Source organism: Rhinopithecus roxellana, chromosome 12, assembly GCF_007565055.1.
Source record: "Rhinopithecus roxellana isolate Shanxi Qingling chromosome 12, ASM756505v1, whole genome shotgun sequence".
In the NCBI taxonomy this organism is placed as follows: domain Eukaryota; kingdom Metazoa; phylum Chordata; class Mammalia; order Primates; family Cercopithecidae; genus Rhinopithecus; species Rhinopithecus roxellana.
This window is the reverse complement of record NC_044560.1, coordinates 112,056,638-112,073,394: the sequence shown is the minus strand read 5'-3', so window position 1 is coordinate 112,073,394 and position 16,757 is coordinate 112,056,638. Positions and strand designations below refer to the sequence as shown.

Sequence of the window (16,757 nt, the reverse complement as noted above, 5' to 3'; positions counted from 1 at the left end):
CTGTGGGGCACGGTGTGGGTAGGGGTGCAGAACTGAACCTGGGGTAGCTCTCCCCTGAGTGCCCGGGGTTGCCCCCTCTTCCTTCTCCTCTCCCAGTGCCCCGAGTTGCCTCCCTCCAATCCCTTCTTCCTCAACACCTTCGGATTTGTCCTTTCCCTTCCTCCAGAGACCCCAGAATAGACCCCTCCCCTTCTCCCCCTGCTTTCTCAGAGGCGTCCACTCACCCTAGACCTGCCGGCCCCATCCCCGTCCCCACCCTCCCCCACCACTGTGCCCTCACCCCTGCCCCCCGTTGCCCTCAGCGGCTCCCCCTCCTGCTCCCACCCCGGGCTCTGAAGCCAGGAAACCCAAGAGGAAATGACTGAGCCCGTCTGGGTCCCCGCCCGCTCGCGCTCCCCTGGCCACACCCTCCGCCTGGACGCAGCAGCCACCGCCGCGTCCCTCTCCCCACTAGGCTGCCGGCTCAGGACCCCCAGCTCCAACGTAAGTGCCTCTCGCGCGCCACCTCCATCCACCGCCCCTCTGCCCACGGGCCGGGCTCAGGTGGGTAGGGGTTTGACCCCTTCCGCCCCTCTCTGTCCCCCATCCACGCCCACATCTCTCTGCCTCCTCTCCTGGGGTACAGTGGGCCGCTCTGCCTCGCTCCTGCCGGCCTACCTCAGTCTTCCCAGCTGTCTGCCACCCCCCTCGGACCAGTGCCTCTCAGATCTCCCTAGCGCGCCATCCCTGCAAGGCAGCCCCTGACACCAACTCACTTTTTCCTCTGAGCGCAGGAGGCGTTACTCACTCTTCCTCCTTCCCCTCCTTGCCGACTCCTGGGCTCTGGGCCCCTGGGGGAGGGAAGAGGCCTCCTGTCTACTCCTCTGCCCCAGTCCCCTCCTTGCGTCAGTCCCAGTGAGGGATAGGCGCCTGGCGGAAGGCGCAGGGAGGTGCTTCTCTGCTTCAGGAGTGCCTGCCGGCCCTTGCAGCTGCTGGGAGATCCATTTATCTGTTGCTTCTTGTTTTCTTTGGGGACCTGCAGGGGAAGGAAGCAGGGTGACTGTTTGATATCCCCACCTAAGACCCTCCCCTTTCCCCTGAGGCCAGCCGTCTGCCCTGGCAGGGGGTCCTGGAAGCCAGAGGTGTTTGCTCAGGGCAGGGAAGGGGCTGCAGGATCCCCGGGGGCTGCCAGAGGCCGGCCTCGCTGACATCGTGGCTGACCCCAGCATCGCCTGGTCCCACAGATGTCGCCCTTTGGTCGCCTGTGTCTTCTCACCATCGTTGGCCTGATTCTCCCCACCAGAGGTAAGACCCGTCTCTGGCCTCCACTCTGCCCCAGAGCCCCCAGCCAGGCCAGCCCTACATGTGCTGCAGGGTGGGTGGCTGGCGCGTGTGAACGTTCTGTCCCGCCCTGTCACCCTCCCGCTGAGCCGGCACCAGGAAGTGGGGATCCCTATGGCGGGGCGACGTTACACCCTCTTTGGACACCTCAAACCCGGGTGGCTGCTTCCAGTGAGTCTGGCCAGGGCCTGTCCCGCTGAGCATCCTCCAATTTCACCTCCAAGAAGAACTCACTGAGTTTGATTTGGCGGGGAGATTGGTGTCAGTTTTCTACTCAGCAGCCAGGAAACCTCGGCTCCCAAAAAAGAGGATCACTGGGTCCTGGGGCATTACACAGTTAGGCAAAGCTGTTGAGTTGGGGTTGGTCCAACGAGTTGGTGACATCTCAGCCTTGCCTGGAAAGTGTCTCCTGAAAGACAGGAACCGCGGGGGGTCATTGAGCATCCTTTCTGCATGGCAGGTGTGGTGTGTGGTGTGTGTTAGCTCAGTTAGGCTTTGCCTCTGACAGTCAGTCACACCTGTTGTCATGCCCATCTTACTGATGAGGAAACTGAGGGTCAGCGAAGGGAAGTGCCCTGTGTCAGAGGATAGTGTGTGGGGGAGCTGGGAAAACAACTGTCCTGCCTGCTCCCAGAACCCAGAGTGCACGCCCCACTGAAAGCACCCTCACTTCTCCTTCGTAAAATGATTTTCATATACTCATTCAGTCATTTGACAAATATTTATTGAGCACCTACTATGTGCTAGATATTCTGTGCACTGGGGAAACAGCAGTGAATAAAACAAGAGGTCACACTCTAGTGGGGAGAGACAAATTAGTAAGTTATATCATGTGCTAGGAGGTGTTATGTGCTTGCAGAAAAGTACAGGTAATGAGGATTGTTTAAACTGGGTGGTCAGGGAGGGCCTCACTGAGGAGGTGACATTGGGACCAACAAACACTTGGAAGAAATGAGGGAATGAGCCTTGCAGGTGTCTGGAGGCTGAGTGTTGTCTGGTGTGTTTTAAGAATAACAGGCAGGTGGGGTGGCTGGATTGGGATGAGAAGGGGCAGAGTGGGATGAAGAGAGGACAGAGAAGTGATGGGACCAGATGGAGGAGGACTTATGGGCCACATGAGGGCTTTGCTTTTATGTAAAGTGAAGTGCAGCCAGGGCAGGGCTCTGAGCCAGGCAGGCCCTGACCTGACTCAGGTGGTCCCAGGCTCCCTCTGGCCGCAGGTGGGAACAGACTGTGGGGGCAGGGACAGGAGCAGGGAGCCCAGGGAGGAGGCTGCTGGGATGTCCAGGCTGGAGGGTACGGAGGCAGGGCCAGGGTGGGGGCAGTGGAGTTATCCAGCACTGACTACATGGTAAGCAGTGTGGGAGACCCTTCCCCTGCTCTGTGTCATTTCACCCTATCTATAGCCCTGTGCAGTAGATTCAATTATTATCCCCGCTTTGCAGATGGAGCAACTGAGGCTCAGAGAAAAGACTTTACTTGTTCCAGGTCACACAGCAAGAAAGTTGTTGGGGGCAGGATTTGAAACCAGGGTCTGGGCTGACCCTAGCACCTGGGCTCACTAGACTAAACTGACTCTCCCACCCCACAGGGATGGGCGGGGAGGGGGCCTAGAAGAAGGGTTCCCAGGCATTGGCATAGCCGAAAACACTTTCAGAATTATGGATTGCTACTGTCAAAGCTGAGTGATTCCACCAGCAGACAGGACCCCTAAGGTTTCACCAGGGAGTGGAGGGCGGGGGTGGTAAGAGGAGGGGGACCAGGCTCCCTCCTGACTTCTCATCTTTGATTCCCTAGGACAGACGTCGAAGTATACCACGTCCATTTCTTCAGCAGACCCAACTATCATAGACATTCAGGTCCCTACACCAGCCCCAGGTGAGGAAAGAGGGACATGTCTATCAAGATCCTGTCATTGCAAATAACAACAGCAACAAAAATCCCAAATTGGGACCCAACAAGGGAATTTATGGATTTATGTAACGAAAAAGTCCAGGTACAGACCTTCAGGCATGGCTTGATCTAGGTGCTCAAACGATGCTATCAGGAACCTCTCTCTACCTCTTGGTTCTGTTTTCTCTGTGTTGTCTTCATTTCCAGGAAGAGTCTCCTCTCATGGGGCCAAGATGATCCCTTGAAGCCTGGGGCTCTCATCCTGTTTGCTGAGAATCCCAGCAAGAGAATTTCCCTTCCTTAGTCCAGCAAATGTCCCAGAACCGAGTTATCTTTGGCCAGGCTCAGGTCGCATCCCTGAGCTGGCCACTGTGGCCACAGGCATAGGAAGCTGATTGGCCAGGCCTGGGTTCCATGTCCAACCTCCACTAGGGCTGGTGTCAGACCTGCTGAGAAAAGGGGACCAAGAGTCAGGGAAGGATAGTCCCTAAAGGAAGTTCTGGGGCTTTTTATCAGAGCAAGGGCATTTGGGAAGCTGAGTTAAACACGTTTTTTTAGGCAGCACTTCTCAGAGTCTTCAGAAAGCTAATTTGCAGCCAGCATCTCGAAGAAGGAGCTGTAGTGTGGCATCTGTGGGACGTAAGGTCCCAAAGAAGAGGACATATTGGTAGCACATTTCAGCAGTTAGCAAATGGCTGGATTAATTAAGCCATTTCTATTACATTAAAATGGAGTTGCTATGGGAATCTCTGGCATCTCCATCCATAGATCTTGTCCACTTCTTTTTCTCTCTCCGGTTCTCTCCCTGACCCCTTGTTTCTGGACTCCAGACGCAGTCTACACAGAACTCCAGCCCACCCCTCCGACCCCAACCAGGCCTGCTGATGGTGAGTATCGCGGGGGCAGGGGGTGGGGACAGGACCAGGGCAAACAGTTTCCCCTCTTCTCTGACACTCTAGGTCTTTGGTTGCCCATTTCAGTCCCTACTCCCAGCTCTGAATGCCCTGGTTTACTTTGGGTGGGGCAGCCAGCCAACTCCATTCAATTCTTTAGAAAAAGAAAACCACAACACTTTTGAAATGGTGAAATTAGCATGCATATAGAAAAATACAAAACCCATAAATTTACAATGTAATGACTTACTCTAAATTGAATCCCTATGTAACTACCAACCAGGTCAAAGAGCAGAACTTTGCAAACACCCCCAGAAAGTCTCTGTGTGCCAGTCCCATTTGTTTCTTCCTTTCATCTCTTTTTTCTCTGAGCCCTTTTTTGAATTTTTTGAACAATTTTTGGATGTTTTCTTGGAGTATAATTCAAAAAGTGCTCCCGGCCAGGCACAGTGGATCATGCCTATAATCCCAGTACTTTGAGAGGCCAAGGTGGATGGATCACTTGAGCTCAGGAGTTCTAGACGAGCCTGGGCAACACAGTGAGACTCCATCTTTACAGAAAAATACAAAAATTTGCCGAGTGCATTGGTGTACTCCTGTAGTCCCAGCTACTCAAAAGGCTGAGGTGGGAGAATCACTTGAGCCCGGAGGCAGAGGTTGCAGTGAGCCGAGATCTCGCCATTGCACTCCAGCCTGGGCAACAGAGCAAGACCCTGTCTCAAAAAAAAAAAAAAGTGCTCCCCAATTTTTTCAATCGATGTTTAAAGACACAGTAGTACGTAAACACATTCTACCTGGAAAGAATAAAATGATTGTAGGCAAAACTAAACCCCTTTGTCACCTCCCCTCCCCAATGCTTGTTCTCTCCCTCTGTCTCCGAGAGGTCCCCACTGTTAGCATCGGGGTAGGTCCCCAGTGACACCATATCCCATGTTTATCACCTGGAGAAAATGCACTGACTGTGTGCTGTGTTTGTGTGAGCTTAAGGAGATCGGATGATTGTTCTGCAACTTGCTTTGCTTCTTCATGCAGTCGCATGTTTGGAAGTTCTCACATCACTGCATAAAGACTCGTTTTGTTTTCTCTGCTGCCTGGTGTTCCACAAGGCGCCTATGTCACAGCTCATGGAGTCACACACTTCTTGATGCACGTGTTGGCCGTTTCCAGCTTTTTCTGTCTACACACAGTGCCACAGAGCAACCTTGTCCCTTACTCCTTGAGCAAACGCACTTGGAATATGTACTGACTATGTGCTGGTCATAGTTCTAAATATTTTGCGTATGTTAACTCATTCAACCTTCACGCAAACCCTAAGAGGCAGAAATTACCATTGTCCCATTTTACAGACAAAGAAACAGAGGCGCTGAGTAACTGGTTCAAGGTCTCGCTGCAAGTCAGGGACTCAGCAGGAATCAAAGTCCAGGAAACTGGCACCAGAGTCTGTGCTTTTATCCAAAAACAGTACAGGGCAAAGAACATGAATGCTTAATGTTTTAAAATTTGCCCTCCTGCCCCCCAGGCACGGTGGCTCATGCTTGACATCCCAGCACTTTTGGAGGCTGAGGTAGGTGGATCGCTTGAGCCCAGGAATTGGAGACCAGCCTGGGCAACAAAGCAAAACCTATTCTCTACAAAAAGTACAAAATGATTAGCTGGGCATGGTGGCATGTGCCTGTAGTCCCAGCTACCTGGGAGGCTAAGGCGGGAGAATCACTTGAGCCCAGGAGTTCGAGGCTGCGGTGAGCTGATTGCACCACTGCGCTCCAGCTCAGGTTGGAGTGAGACCCTGTCTCAAAAATAAATAAATAAATAAAAGTAAAAATAAAAGTTGCCCTCCCAAGTGGCTGTGCCCACTTCCTCACCCACCAGCAGTGTGCAGGAGAGTGCCCCCTTCCCATCCCTACAGTGACACCTGGTATATTGACGTCTTCGGGTTTTGCCAGCCTCTTAGTTTTTTTCTGAGATGGAGTTTTGCTCTTGTTGCCCAGGCTGGAGTGCAATGGTGCAATCTCGGCTCACCGCAACCTCCGCCTCCCGGGTTCAAGCGATTCTCCTCCCTCAGCCTCCCAAGCAGCTGTGATTACAGGCATGAGCCACCATGCCCAGCTAATTTTGTATTTTTAGTAGAGACAGGGTTTCTCCATGTTGGTCAGGCTGGTCTTGAACTCCCGACCTCAGGTAATCTGCCCACCTCGGCCTCCCAAAGTGCTGGGAATACAGACATGAGCCACCGCGCCTGACCCCAATTCACTCTTTCTTATCCTTCCCTCCTTGCTCTTCTGACCTGAATAGAAACACCACAACCCCAGACTCAGACCCAGACCCAGACCCAGCAACCGACAGGAATGGATGGACCTCTAGGGACAGATCCAGAGACACACAAGAGCACCAAAACAGGTATAGCATGGGACTGAGAGCAGCAGCCTATGATTTTTATTTAATTCTCTATCTAGGTCAACATTTCCCTCAGTACGTTTCTCGGTGCCCCTGTTTGGGGAATTGTTAACACATTTAAAAAAAATGTTTTTGGTTTGTGGTCAAAGTTATTTGGGGAACCCTGAGTTAAAGTTAACCATGTTTCTTTATGGCAGGACTTCTGAGAGTCTTGATTAAGCTAATTTGCAGCAAAGGATCCCCAAGGGGCAGCATGCAGTATGCAGTGTTTCCCTAACTGGTAGAACTTTCTTGCCGTCAGTTCCCCTCGGAGGCTGGTGTTATAAAATGTGCCTGTGGATATTTCTTTTTTGTACATCTCCTTAATGTTAGAACAGGAGCTTTTCAGTTGCAAAATATAGAAAATTCACCTTAAACACACACACACACACACACACACACACACACACACACACACACATACAAGACTGATTGGCTATATAAGTTCTGGGAAGTCCAGAAGAATCCAACTTCAGGCATAGCTGGATCAAGGCGCATAAGCACTGTCATGAATGCTTTGTTCCCTCTCTTGGTTCTGTTGTCTTCATTCTCGACTAACTTCTCCCCTCTGGATGGCAGAGATGGTCCCGTAGTTCTAACTTTAGGTCACATACCTGGTGGCTGGAGAACAAAATCTTTCCCATTATTTCTAGCCTGAGGCCTAGAATTGATTCTCATTGGTCCAGCTGGAGTCACATGCTCATGTCTGAACCAATGAGAGCCTGAGAAATGAGCTATTGTCATTGGTCAGGCCTGAGTCTTGTGCCTCACCCTGGGGCTAGAGAAGAGGCTCAGCCAGCCATGCCGGAACCACACAGACCAACAGTCAGGGAAGAGGGGGTTTTCCTCTGGACAAGTGAGTTAGTATTACCAGAAGGTGTAGGAAAGGAGACTGAGCTGAGATAAGGCAACAGATCGCCTCTAATGCCTGTGTGATGATCCTTATTTGAGGCGCAGCCCCCCAACTGGAAAATATTGTGATGTAGGCCACTCCCAGGCTGAGAGACAGGTACAGCTGTGCAGACTGGGCACTAAACAAGACCACATACCACCTCTCAGGCTATGCCATTCCCTTTGTCGGTCTTTATAACTGTTCCAGTTTTCTAATGATAGCAGTAAAGCATCTCATTCTTACAGAATCTATTAAAACAATCCTACAACAGATGGAAATAAAATGCCTTACAGAAGGGAACTTTTCTGTTTTGTACAAAAGTGCACCTGTAGGGCGTGGGGGATAGCAGCTGTGTCCACACTTATCAATTGATAAAGCATTCTCACATCTCTGCATTAATTTACTGAGTCTTTGCTGACCTGAGTTGCTCTATGTATTGGTCCATGTTCCTTGATATATGTGACAGAAATTCATCAAGGATAAATGGCTGTCACTGCTGAGCCTCTGGGTTGCTTAGAGGCTGGGCATGAAAGCCCCCAGGCCTCTCTTCCTCCTCTATCTTTGCTTCTCTTCCACCTAGAAAGGAAATGGCTCCTTCCTATTTGAGCCTCCTAGCTCAAAGCTTCCAGGCTTCACCTAGGGTTTTAATCTGCTCAGGTTACCGTAACAAAATACCACAGACTGGATGACTTAAACAATAGGAATTCATTCCTCCCAGTTCTAGAAATGGGAAGTCCATGATCGAGGTGCCAGCAGTGTTGGTTTCTGGCGAGGGCTCCCCTTGGGTCACAGACAACCATTCTCTTGCTCTGTCTTCACCATGTCCTCTCCATGTGTGGGTGGGCTTGTGAGCTTGAGAGCAAGCTCTCTGGTGTCTTCTTATAAGGGCACTAATCCCATCATGAGGGCCCCACCCTCATGATCCTATCTAACCCTAATTACCTCCCAAAAGCCCTCGCTCCAAATACCATCACATACGGAATTCGGTGGGGCAGATAGAATTCAGTCTACAGTACCTAGCTGTCACTCAGTATCCCTACTTGGGATTTCAAAGGTCTCCGGGAAGGTCACATGCTTCCTTTTGTAGCCTGGGTTATAACTGGGGAAGGGAGGGCAATGTCCTCCCACAAAGAAAGGGGGAGCTATTCCAGAAGGTGGAAGGAGTGCTGAGCAAACATTAACAGCAAGGGCTGACTTTTGCTGAGAGCTTATTCATGCTGGGCTAAACTTTTGTATATTCAGTCATTCAATGCTTGTGATCATCCTGTGTGGTGGGAACTGTCATTACTCCCATTTTACAGGAAAGGGAACTGAGGCCCAGAAAGGTTACTCAGCTTGCCTTAGGCAATACAGCCAAGAGTGGCAGAACCAGAATTTGAGTCTAGACTGTCTTGCCCCAGGGTGCATGAGCACTGCACACCAGTATGGCTGTCCTTTGCATTCCTGTGGTCTCTGCCGTTGATCTGGCTTATGCCTTCCTCTGGGCAATGCATTCCCTGAATATCTTGTAATCCTTGGCTGCCAGTTCCTATTTAGGGTGTGGGGCACCGAGATAGTTCCAGGGAACTTGGGTTTCATGAGGGAGCTTCTCTGCCTGCTGGCTTCTTGTTGAGGCCTCAGATGTGGTGTGGTGGCACTTCTCAGTGCTGGGGGAGGCCTTTTCTTTGGAGGTACTGATTTTTTTTTTTTTTTTTTTTTTTTTTTGAGGCAGAGTCTTGCACTTTCACCCAGGCTGAAGTGCAGTGGCACCATCTCAGCTCACTGCAAGCTCCTCCTCCCTGGTTCAAGTGATTCTCCTGCCTCAGCCTCCCGAGTAGGTGGGACTACAGGTGCCTGCCACCACACCTGGCTAACTTTTTTTGTATTTTTAGCAAAGACGGGATTTCACCATGTTAGCCAGGATGGTCTCGATCTCCTGACCTCATGATCCCCCTGCCTCAACCTCCCAAAGTGCTGGGATTACAGGCATGAGCCACCACACCCAGCCCTTTTTTTTTCTTTCAAGAGAAGAATCCTTTGGTATTTTCCGTCCTGGGGGCAGAAATGATATTCAGAATAGTTTTGTTGTTGTTGTTGTTGTTTTTGAGATGGAGTCTTGCTCTGTTGCCCAGACTGGAGTGCAGTGGTGAAATCTCGGCTCACTGCAAATTCCCCCTCCCGCGTTCAGGCAATTCTCCTGCCAGCCTCCCGAGTAACTGGGATTACAGGTGTGTGCCACCAGTCCCGGCTAATTTTTGTATTTTTAGTAGATACGGGGTTTCACCGTTTTGGCCAGGCTGGTCTTGAACTCCTGGCTTCAGGTGATCTGCTCGCCTCAGTCTCCCAAAGCGCTGGGATTACAGGCATGAGCTGCTGCACCTGGACAATATTCAGAATGTTTTAAAAGTGTCTCTAGGCCGGGCGCGGTGGCTCAAGCCTGTAATCCCAGCACTTTGGGAGGCCGAGACGGGCGGATCACGAGGTCAGGAGATCGAGACCATCCTGGCTAACACGGTGAAACCCCGTCTCTACTAAAAAATACAAAAAACTAGCCGGGCGAGGTGGCGGGCGCCTGTAGTCCCAGCTACTCGGAGGCTGAGGCAGGAGAATGGCGTGAACCCGGGAGGCGAAGCTTGCAGTGAGCTGAGATCCGGCCACTGCACTCCAGCCCGGGCGACAGAGCGAGACTCCGTCTCAAAAAAAAAAAAAAATAAATAAATAAATAAAAATAAAAGTGTCTCTAGACTATGTAGCTGGGTCAGAGTCCCTGGCAAGTGTTGCCTTTTAGTTCCTTTATCTCCTGGATTATAGTGTGGGCCAGAAGGTCTTAGGAGAGGTGTCTGGAGTCCCTCAGGGATTGAGGCAGATCAGATAGTCATAACTAGGGGGTACATGCTTATTTCAGCATTTTAATGCCTACCATTACTTATTGCCTCTGATATGGAGTAGGGGGGATGCCTGACCCTGCACACCAGCTGTGTAGATGTGGGAGAGGGATTTCTTCCAGATGCAGACTCTCAGTAATATCCCTTGTTTCTGCCTCCATGGCTCACTCCTGCCCTCCACTGATCTGGCCACTCTCTCAGCTCATCCCACTGAAGACACCACGACACTCTCTGAGAGACCATCCCCAAGCACAGACGTCCAGACAGACCCCCAGACCCTCAAGCCATCTGGTCAGTAATTGCCTCCCCAGACTGGAAGCAGGCTATTTTCTGTTCACTGTGTATTTCCAGCACCTGGAATACAGCCCAGCACAGAATAGTTCTCAGTAAACACGTGATGGGAGAGTAAATGACTTCAAGCCTGGCAGAGGGTGGGCACATGATAAATGTCTGAATAGATAAATGAATGCATAAATTATTGCTGCATACAAACCACCTAAAAACTCAGTGGCTTAAAATGATAACCATTTATTTAGCTCTCATTTCTGCAATTTGGAAATCTAGGGTGTGCTCAGCTGGCTGGTTCTTCTGGTTTCAGCTGGACTTACTCAAGTCTCTGAGGTCAGTTGTGGGTCAGCAGGGAGCTCTGTTTCTAGGGGCAATTTGATTCTTTCCCTGGTGGTCTTATCCTCCACTTCCTGCCCAGTCAACTCCCCAGTGAATGAATGGAAATGATATGCCCATGGGTCACATAGAGAGCCCGTTCATCCATTCATTCAACAGATATTCACTGAGTACCTGTTGTGTGCTAGGCTAGGTTCTAGGGGACAGAGATAGAGTGGTGAACAAGCCAGACAAAATCTCTGCCCTCATGAAACTACTATTCTAGTGGTAAGAGAAACACAACAAGAAATAATCATAATAAGTATGTATCAGTTGATTTTAACTTGCTATCAAGAAAAATAAAGTAGGGTTAGAGAGTGACTGGGGAGTACAGGTTGAATATTCCTTATCCAAAATGCTTTGGACCAGGAGTCTTTCAGATTTCGGGTTTTAGAATATTTGCATTATACTTACCAATTCAGCATTCCTGACCCAAAAATCTGAAGTCCAAAATGTTCCAATGGGCACTTCCTTTCGGTGCCATGTCAGACTGTTACCAGAAAGGGGTCCCAATCCAGACCCCAAGAGAGGGCTCTTGGATCTTGCACCAAAAAAGAATTCAGAGTGAGTCCATAGAGTTTATTAAGAAAGTAAAGGAATAAAGAATGGCTACTCCATAGACAGAGCAGCCTATTTTTATGGTTGTTTCTTGATTATATGCTAAATAAGGGATAGATTCATGAGTTTTCTGGGAAAGGGGTGGGCAATTCCTGGAACTGAGGGTTCCTCCCCTTTTTATACTGTATAGGGTAACTTCCTGACATTGCATGGCATTTGTAAACTGTCATGGTGCTGGTATTTGAGTGTCTTTTAGCATGCCAACATATTATAACTGACGTATAATGAACTGTGAGGATGACCAGAGGTCACTCTCATTGCCATCTTGGTTTTGGTGGATTTTAACTGGCTTCTTTACTGCAACCTGTTTTATCAGCAAGGCCTTTATGACCTGTACCTTGTGCCGACCTCCTGTCTCATCCTATGACTACCAATGTCTAACCTCTGGGGAATACAACCCAGTAGATCTCAGCCTTATTTCACCCTATTCGAGATGGAGTTGCTTTGCTTCAAACACCTCTGACGTGACATCAAAAAGTGTCAGATTTGGGAACATTTTGGATTTTGGATTTGGGGATTAGGGATAGTCAACCTGTATTTCACATATAAAACCAGGGAGGGCCCCACTGGGAAGGGAGTGAAGGAGGGAGTCATGTGGATGTCTAGGGAAAGTGTATTCCAGACAGAGGAAACAGCCAGTGCAAAGGCCCTGAGGTGAGAAGGTGCCTGCATGTTCAACAGCAGGGAGGCTGGTAGGACTGGAGTGCAGGGAGTGAGGGGAATGGGGAGGAAATGAGATTAGAGGAATAATGGGAACCAGATTGTGTGCCATGGTGAGGATTTTGGTTTTTGTTCTAAGGGTACCCAGGTGTCCCCCTTTCCTGACTTTGCCATTCACATATTCACTTCACAAACCTTTGCTGAACCCCGACTTGCTCTTTGTCTACCTCTCCAGGTTTTCATGAGGATGACCCCTTCTTCTATGGTAAGTTATCTGCAGGAAGATGTGGGGGAAGGAAAGGTGAAGGCCCTCTGACTCTACCCCTCATTTTTCTCTCTGCAGATGAACACACCCTCCGGAAACGGGGGCTGTTGGTCGCAGCTGTGCTGTTCATCACAGGCATCATCATCCTCACCAGTGAGAACTGGAGTTGGGTGGGAAGGGCACCAAGACCAGGAGGGGGCTTATGACTGAGGGCTGGGTTCTCAAAGGTCCCTGGGCAATTTTGTTTTAAATGAGGTATCTATTAGCTGCATATCCATACAAACCACCACAGAATTCAGTGGTTTAAAATAATGACCATTTATTGAGCTCTCAAGACCACAGTTTGAAAATGTAGGCTGGGCTCAGCTGGATGATTCTTCTGGTCTCAACTGGATTTACTCTCGCATCTGAGTTCAGTTGTGGGTCAGCAGGAAACTCTGTTTCTGGGGCACCTTGGCTCCTTGCCTCATCATCTTATCCTTCACTAAGCTAGCCTGAGCTTGTTCGCATGGTGGTGTCAGGGGTCTAAGGGAGAGTGAATGCATGTAGGCTCAGAACTGGCCATTATCACTTCTGCCTCATTCCGTAGGTCAAAGCAAGTCGCAAGGCTGGGCTTCACTCAAGGAAATAGACTCCACCTCTTGATGGGAAGACAGGCAAAGTCACATGGCAAAGGACATGGATACTGACAGGGAGGGGTAGAGACTAAGGGCCGTTTGGCAGTCAGCATACCACCCCAGCAGTCACAAGCTCACTGCACCCAGGCCCGGCAGGGAACAAGGGTTAAACAAGGCTGTGTTGGGAGGAGACACCTGAGGATTAAATGCCTCATGGAACAACCTCACCCACTCAATCCAGCAAGAATAGAGGCTTGGAGCAGCCAGAGTAACTACTCTTTTAAGAGCTTAATGCTTCTGTAAAATCTTTTGGTACGCAAATGTTGACAGCTATGTTGATCAGATTCATGGCAGGTGGCAGAAGGACCTGCAAAGGGTTAACTGGAGAACGTTTAATAGAGTGGTATCTCCGAGGTACAGTCAGGGTAATGAGATGGTGCAGTGCCCTAGGACCAGCAAGGATGGAGACCTGTTATCCCCCAGCCTGAGGGACGAGAGGAGATACTGGCTTTGCAGGAGGCCTGGTGAGAGATGGAACTGGGGGTGGGGCTGCTGGCAGGAGCTGTGGCCTCAGAAAGAGGGTTCCAGCCACTGCCTCACTTGTGACCAAACCAGGAGGGAGCAGGGGTGGTAAGGATCAGATACCTAAACCTCCCTCTCCTCCCACCCCACTGTCTCCTGCCAATGCTTAACTAGAGGGCAAGGGGCCCAGGGCCCAACGCAGGGACAGGAAGGTGTGGGGAAAGGCAGAATAACAAGCAGAGAAACTAATTTTTAAAAAAGGTTTTCAAACTGTTGTGGGTGAAATAAAACACAAGCTGTCAGTTAATCTGTATAACCAATGCCAAGTTTCATTACCTCTCTTGTCCAACTTCCTTATTAAGAAAATGAGCATAGTCACATCTTTTTTTGCCTTAAGGGGAGAGGCAGAATTCTAACAATCATAAAACATGATTCCTGATATATGCGGAATCCCCACTGCCTGTAACACCCTGAGAGTCAAGCACTCTTGCCTCGTTCATGCAACATGTGTGTGTTGATCCTGACTTTGCACCAGGCCCTATTTTCACCCCAGTGGTGAAGCTAAGACTCAGAGAGTTAAGGAGTTTGCCTAAGGTCACGCAGCACATAAGAGTCAGTGAATTCATTTGCTGGTGGGTCACGGTGGCTCACTCTTGTAATCCCAGTACTTTGGGAGGCCAAGGTGGGAGGATGGCTTGAGCCCAGGGGTTCAAGACCAGCCTGGGCAAAATGGCAAGATCCTGTCTCTACACAAATAATTAAAAAAAAAAAAAAAAAAAAAAAAGAGTGAAGGATTGGACCCAGGTTTGTGTGAGAGCAGAGCCTGAATGTTAGCTCTGGGGCCATGTACTTTTCCAACAGCAAATACTTGTGGGCACCTCGTCTGTGCCAAACCTATGCTGGGTGATGCTGGGGGCATGGTGGTGACAAGCAGCCCTGGTCCCTGTCCTCAGGAACTCACATCTGGTCAGGAGAAGATGATAAGCAAATAAATGCATGAATGAGTGGATACAGAGAAAGATACTTGCCAAATAAAGCAGAGTGACAGGGAAGAGAGGGGTGGGGAGAAAAGCCCTCCCTGGAGTGGTGAAATTGGAACTGACACCTGTTGATGAGAAGATGAATCACCAGGTAGAGAGGGCAGCAAGTGCCAAGCCCTGGAGGCAGGAATGAGCTGCGCCCATTGCTATAGCAGCAGAGGAAGCAAAGTAGCCAGGACAGGATAGGCTGCGGGAGAGTAGAAGAAGACGAGGCCAGAGAGCTGAGGGGCTGGAGGAGGCAAGGGTGGCAGGTGTTTTCTAAAGTACCCTTGGCTTCTAAGGTCCCCCCTCCCTCACTCTGGACCAGCCACAGATGAGTCTCTGGAGCCCATCTGTGTCCTCCTACCTCAAGGCGTTTGCGCTGCTGTTCCCTCTGCCTGTAACACCTTTCCTCCAGGTGTCTCCCTTACCTCCTTCAGACCTTTGCTCAAATGTCACCTCCTTGGCGGGCCGCAGTGGTTCACATATGTAATCCCAGCACTTTGGGAGGCCAAGGCAGGTGGATCCCTTGAGGCCAGGAGTTCAAGACCAGCTTGGCCAACATGGTGAAACCCTGTCTCTACTAAAAATACAAAAATTAGCTGGGCGTGGTAGCATGTGCCTGTCATCCCAGCTACTCGGGAGGCTGAGGCAGGAGAATCACTTGAACCCAGGAGGTGGAGGTTGCAGTGAGCCGAGATTGCACCACTGCATTCCAGCCTGGGCGACACAGCAAGACTCTGTCTCAAAAAAAAAAAAAAAAAAAAAAAAAAAAAAAAAAAAAAAAGTCGCCTCCTCATTGAAGCCCCAGTAGCCATCCCTGTGAGAATGAGCCCAGCTCCTGGGCCTCCGTGCCTCCTTCCTGGCCTTATTTCGCATCATAGGACTTAACACCATCCCACGTAGTGCCTTCATACATTTGACTTTGTTATTTTTCTCCTTCTTGGTCTTTCCCCATAGAAAGACAACTCTGCCAGGGCAGGGATTTTTTTCTTTGTCCTCAACTGTGTTCTTAGTGCCTGAATGAATGAATAAGTGACATACAAAATAATGGGAGTTTCCAAACCGCTCATCTGTGAGCCTGTGTGGGAAGCGCCGCTCGCAGGGCTTCTCGGTGCATTTCTCCATCATTTATTTATGGAGCTGCCTTTGAGCTTCCGGAGGGGCAGGGTTGATCAACCTGGTTCCCCAGCCCCAGAATACACAATAAGAATCAATATCGCTCTAGCTCATGACTGAACCATTTCTTTCACCCACAGGTGGCAAATGCAGACAGCTGTCCGGGTTATGCCGGAATTATTGCAGGTGAGTCCATCAGAAACAGGAACGGACAACCCGCTGAGCACCCCAAGACCAAGCCCCCTGCCAGCTCACCGTGCCCAGCCTCCTGCATCCCCTCGAAGAGCCTGGCCAGAGAGGGAAGGCACAGACGACGAAGCTGGAGCCAGGGCTGCCGGTCCGAGTCTCCTACCTCCCCCAACCCTACCCGCCCCTGAAGGCTGCCTGGCACTTTGGGGACTGTCCCTCAAGTTATCTCCTCTGTTCAGACAAAAAGTAAAGCACTGTGGTCCTTTCCCCAGGATCTCTGATCATTTGGGACAGGGGAGTGGAAAGAGGAGGCACGGGCTGCCTCGGGGCCCTCAAGGAATAAAGCAAAGGCTGGACGTGGTGGCCCACACCTATAACCCCAGCCCTTTGGGAGGCTGAGGCGGGAGGATCACTTGAGGCCAGTAGTTCAACACCAGTCTGGGCAACATAGTGAGACCTTGTCACTACAAAAAAAAAAAAAAAATGGTGGTGCATGCCTAGAGTCCCAGCTACTTAGGAGGCTAAGGCAGGAGAACTGCTTGAGCCCAGGAGGTCGAGATTTTAGTGAGCTGTGATTGCGCCACTATATTCTAGCCTGGGTGACAGAGTGAGATCCTGTTTCTAAAAATAAAAAATAAAAAAAGCCAAGGCAGGGAATAAAGTGAAGGAAGCCAGTCTAGTGTGTAGCAGACAGGATGGTGGTAGGTGGGTGCAGGTGACTGTGTGCTGGGTGACTCTGGCCAGAGAGAGAGCCAAGGCTGGCTTCTGCCTGCAGGCAGTTTGAGAACAC

At 50.3% G+C, this 16,757-nt stretch overlaps 1 protein-coding gene across 6 annotated transcripts; it reads left to right on the top strand.

Moving 5' to 3' along the window:
- Positions 1 to 347: 347 nt before the first annotated feature.
- FXYD5 (FXYD domain containing ion transport regulator 5) lies at positions 348 to 16,235 on the top strand. 6 transcript variants are annotated; one of them, XM_010369330.2, is made up of 9 exons: positions 348 to 483; positions 1,224 to 1,284; positions 3,118 to 3,198; positions 4,044 to 4,100; positions 6,399 to 6,503; positions 10,497 to 10,586; positions 12,472 to 12,501; positions 12,580 to 12,654; positions 15,919 to 16,234. In XM_010369330.2, the coding sequence occupies exons 1-9, from the start codon at positions 358 to 360 to the stop codon at positions 15,966 to 15,968; spliced, it is 675 nt and encodes a 224-aa protein (XP_010367632.1). In that variant the 5' UTR covers positions 348 to 357; the 3' UTR covers positions 15,969 to 16,234. The 6 variants fall into 6 exon arrangements, with proteins under 6 accessions (XP_010367632.1, XP_010367637.1, XP_010367634.1 ...); XM_030942384.1 differs by having other exon boundaries at positions 415 to 543; positions 15,919 to 16,235; XM_010369332.2 differs by having other exon boundaries at positions 411 to 483; positions 1,103 to 1,284; positions 12,472 to 12,654.
- Positions 16,236 to 16,757: the final 522 nt, after the last annotated feature.

Coding starts and splice junctions, on each gene's coding strand:
- FXYD5 (XM_010369330.2), top strand. CDS start 358: ATGACTGAGCCCGTCTGGGTCCCCGCCCGCTCGCGCTCCCCTGGCCAC. Junction 484..1,223: donor TCAGGACCCCCAGCTCCAAC/GTAAGTGCCTCT, acceptor CTGGTCCCACAG/ATGTCGCCCTTTGGTCGCCT. Junction 3,199..4,043: donor GGTCCCTACACCAGCCCCAG/GTGAGGAAAGAG, acceptor TCTGGACTCCAG/ACGCAGTCTACACAGAACTC.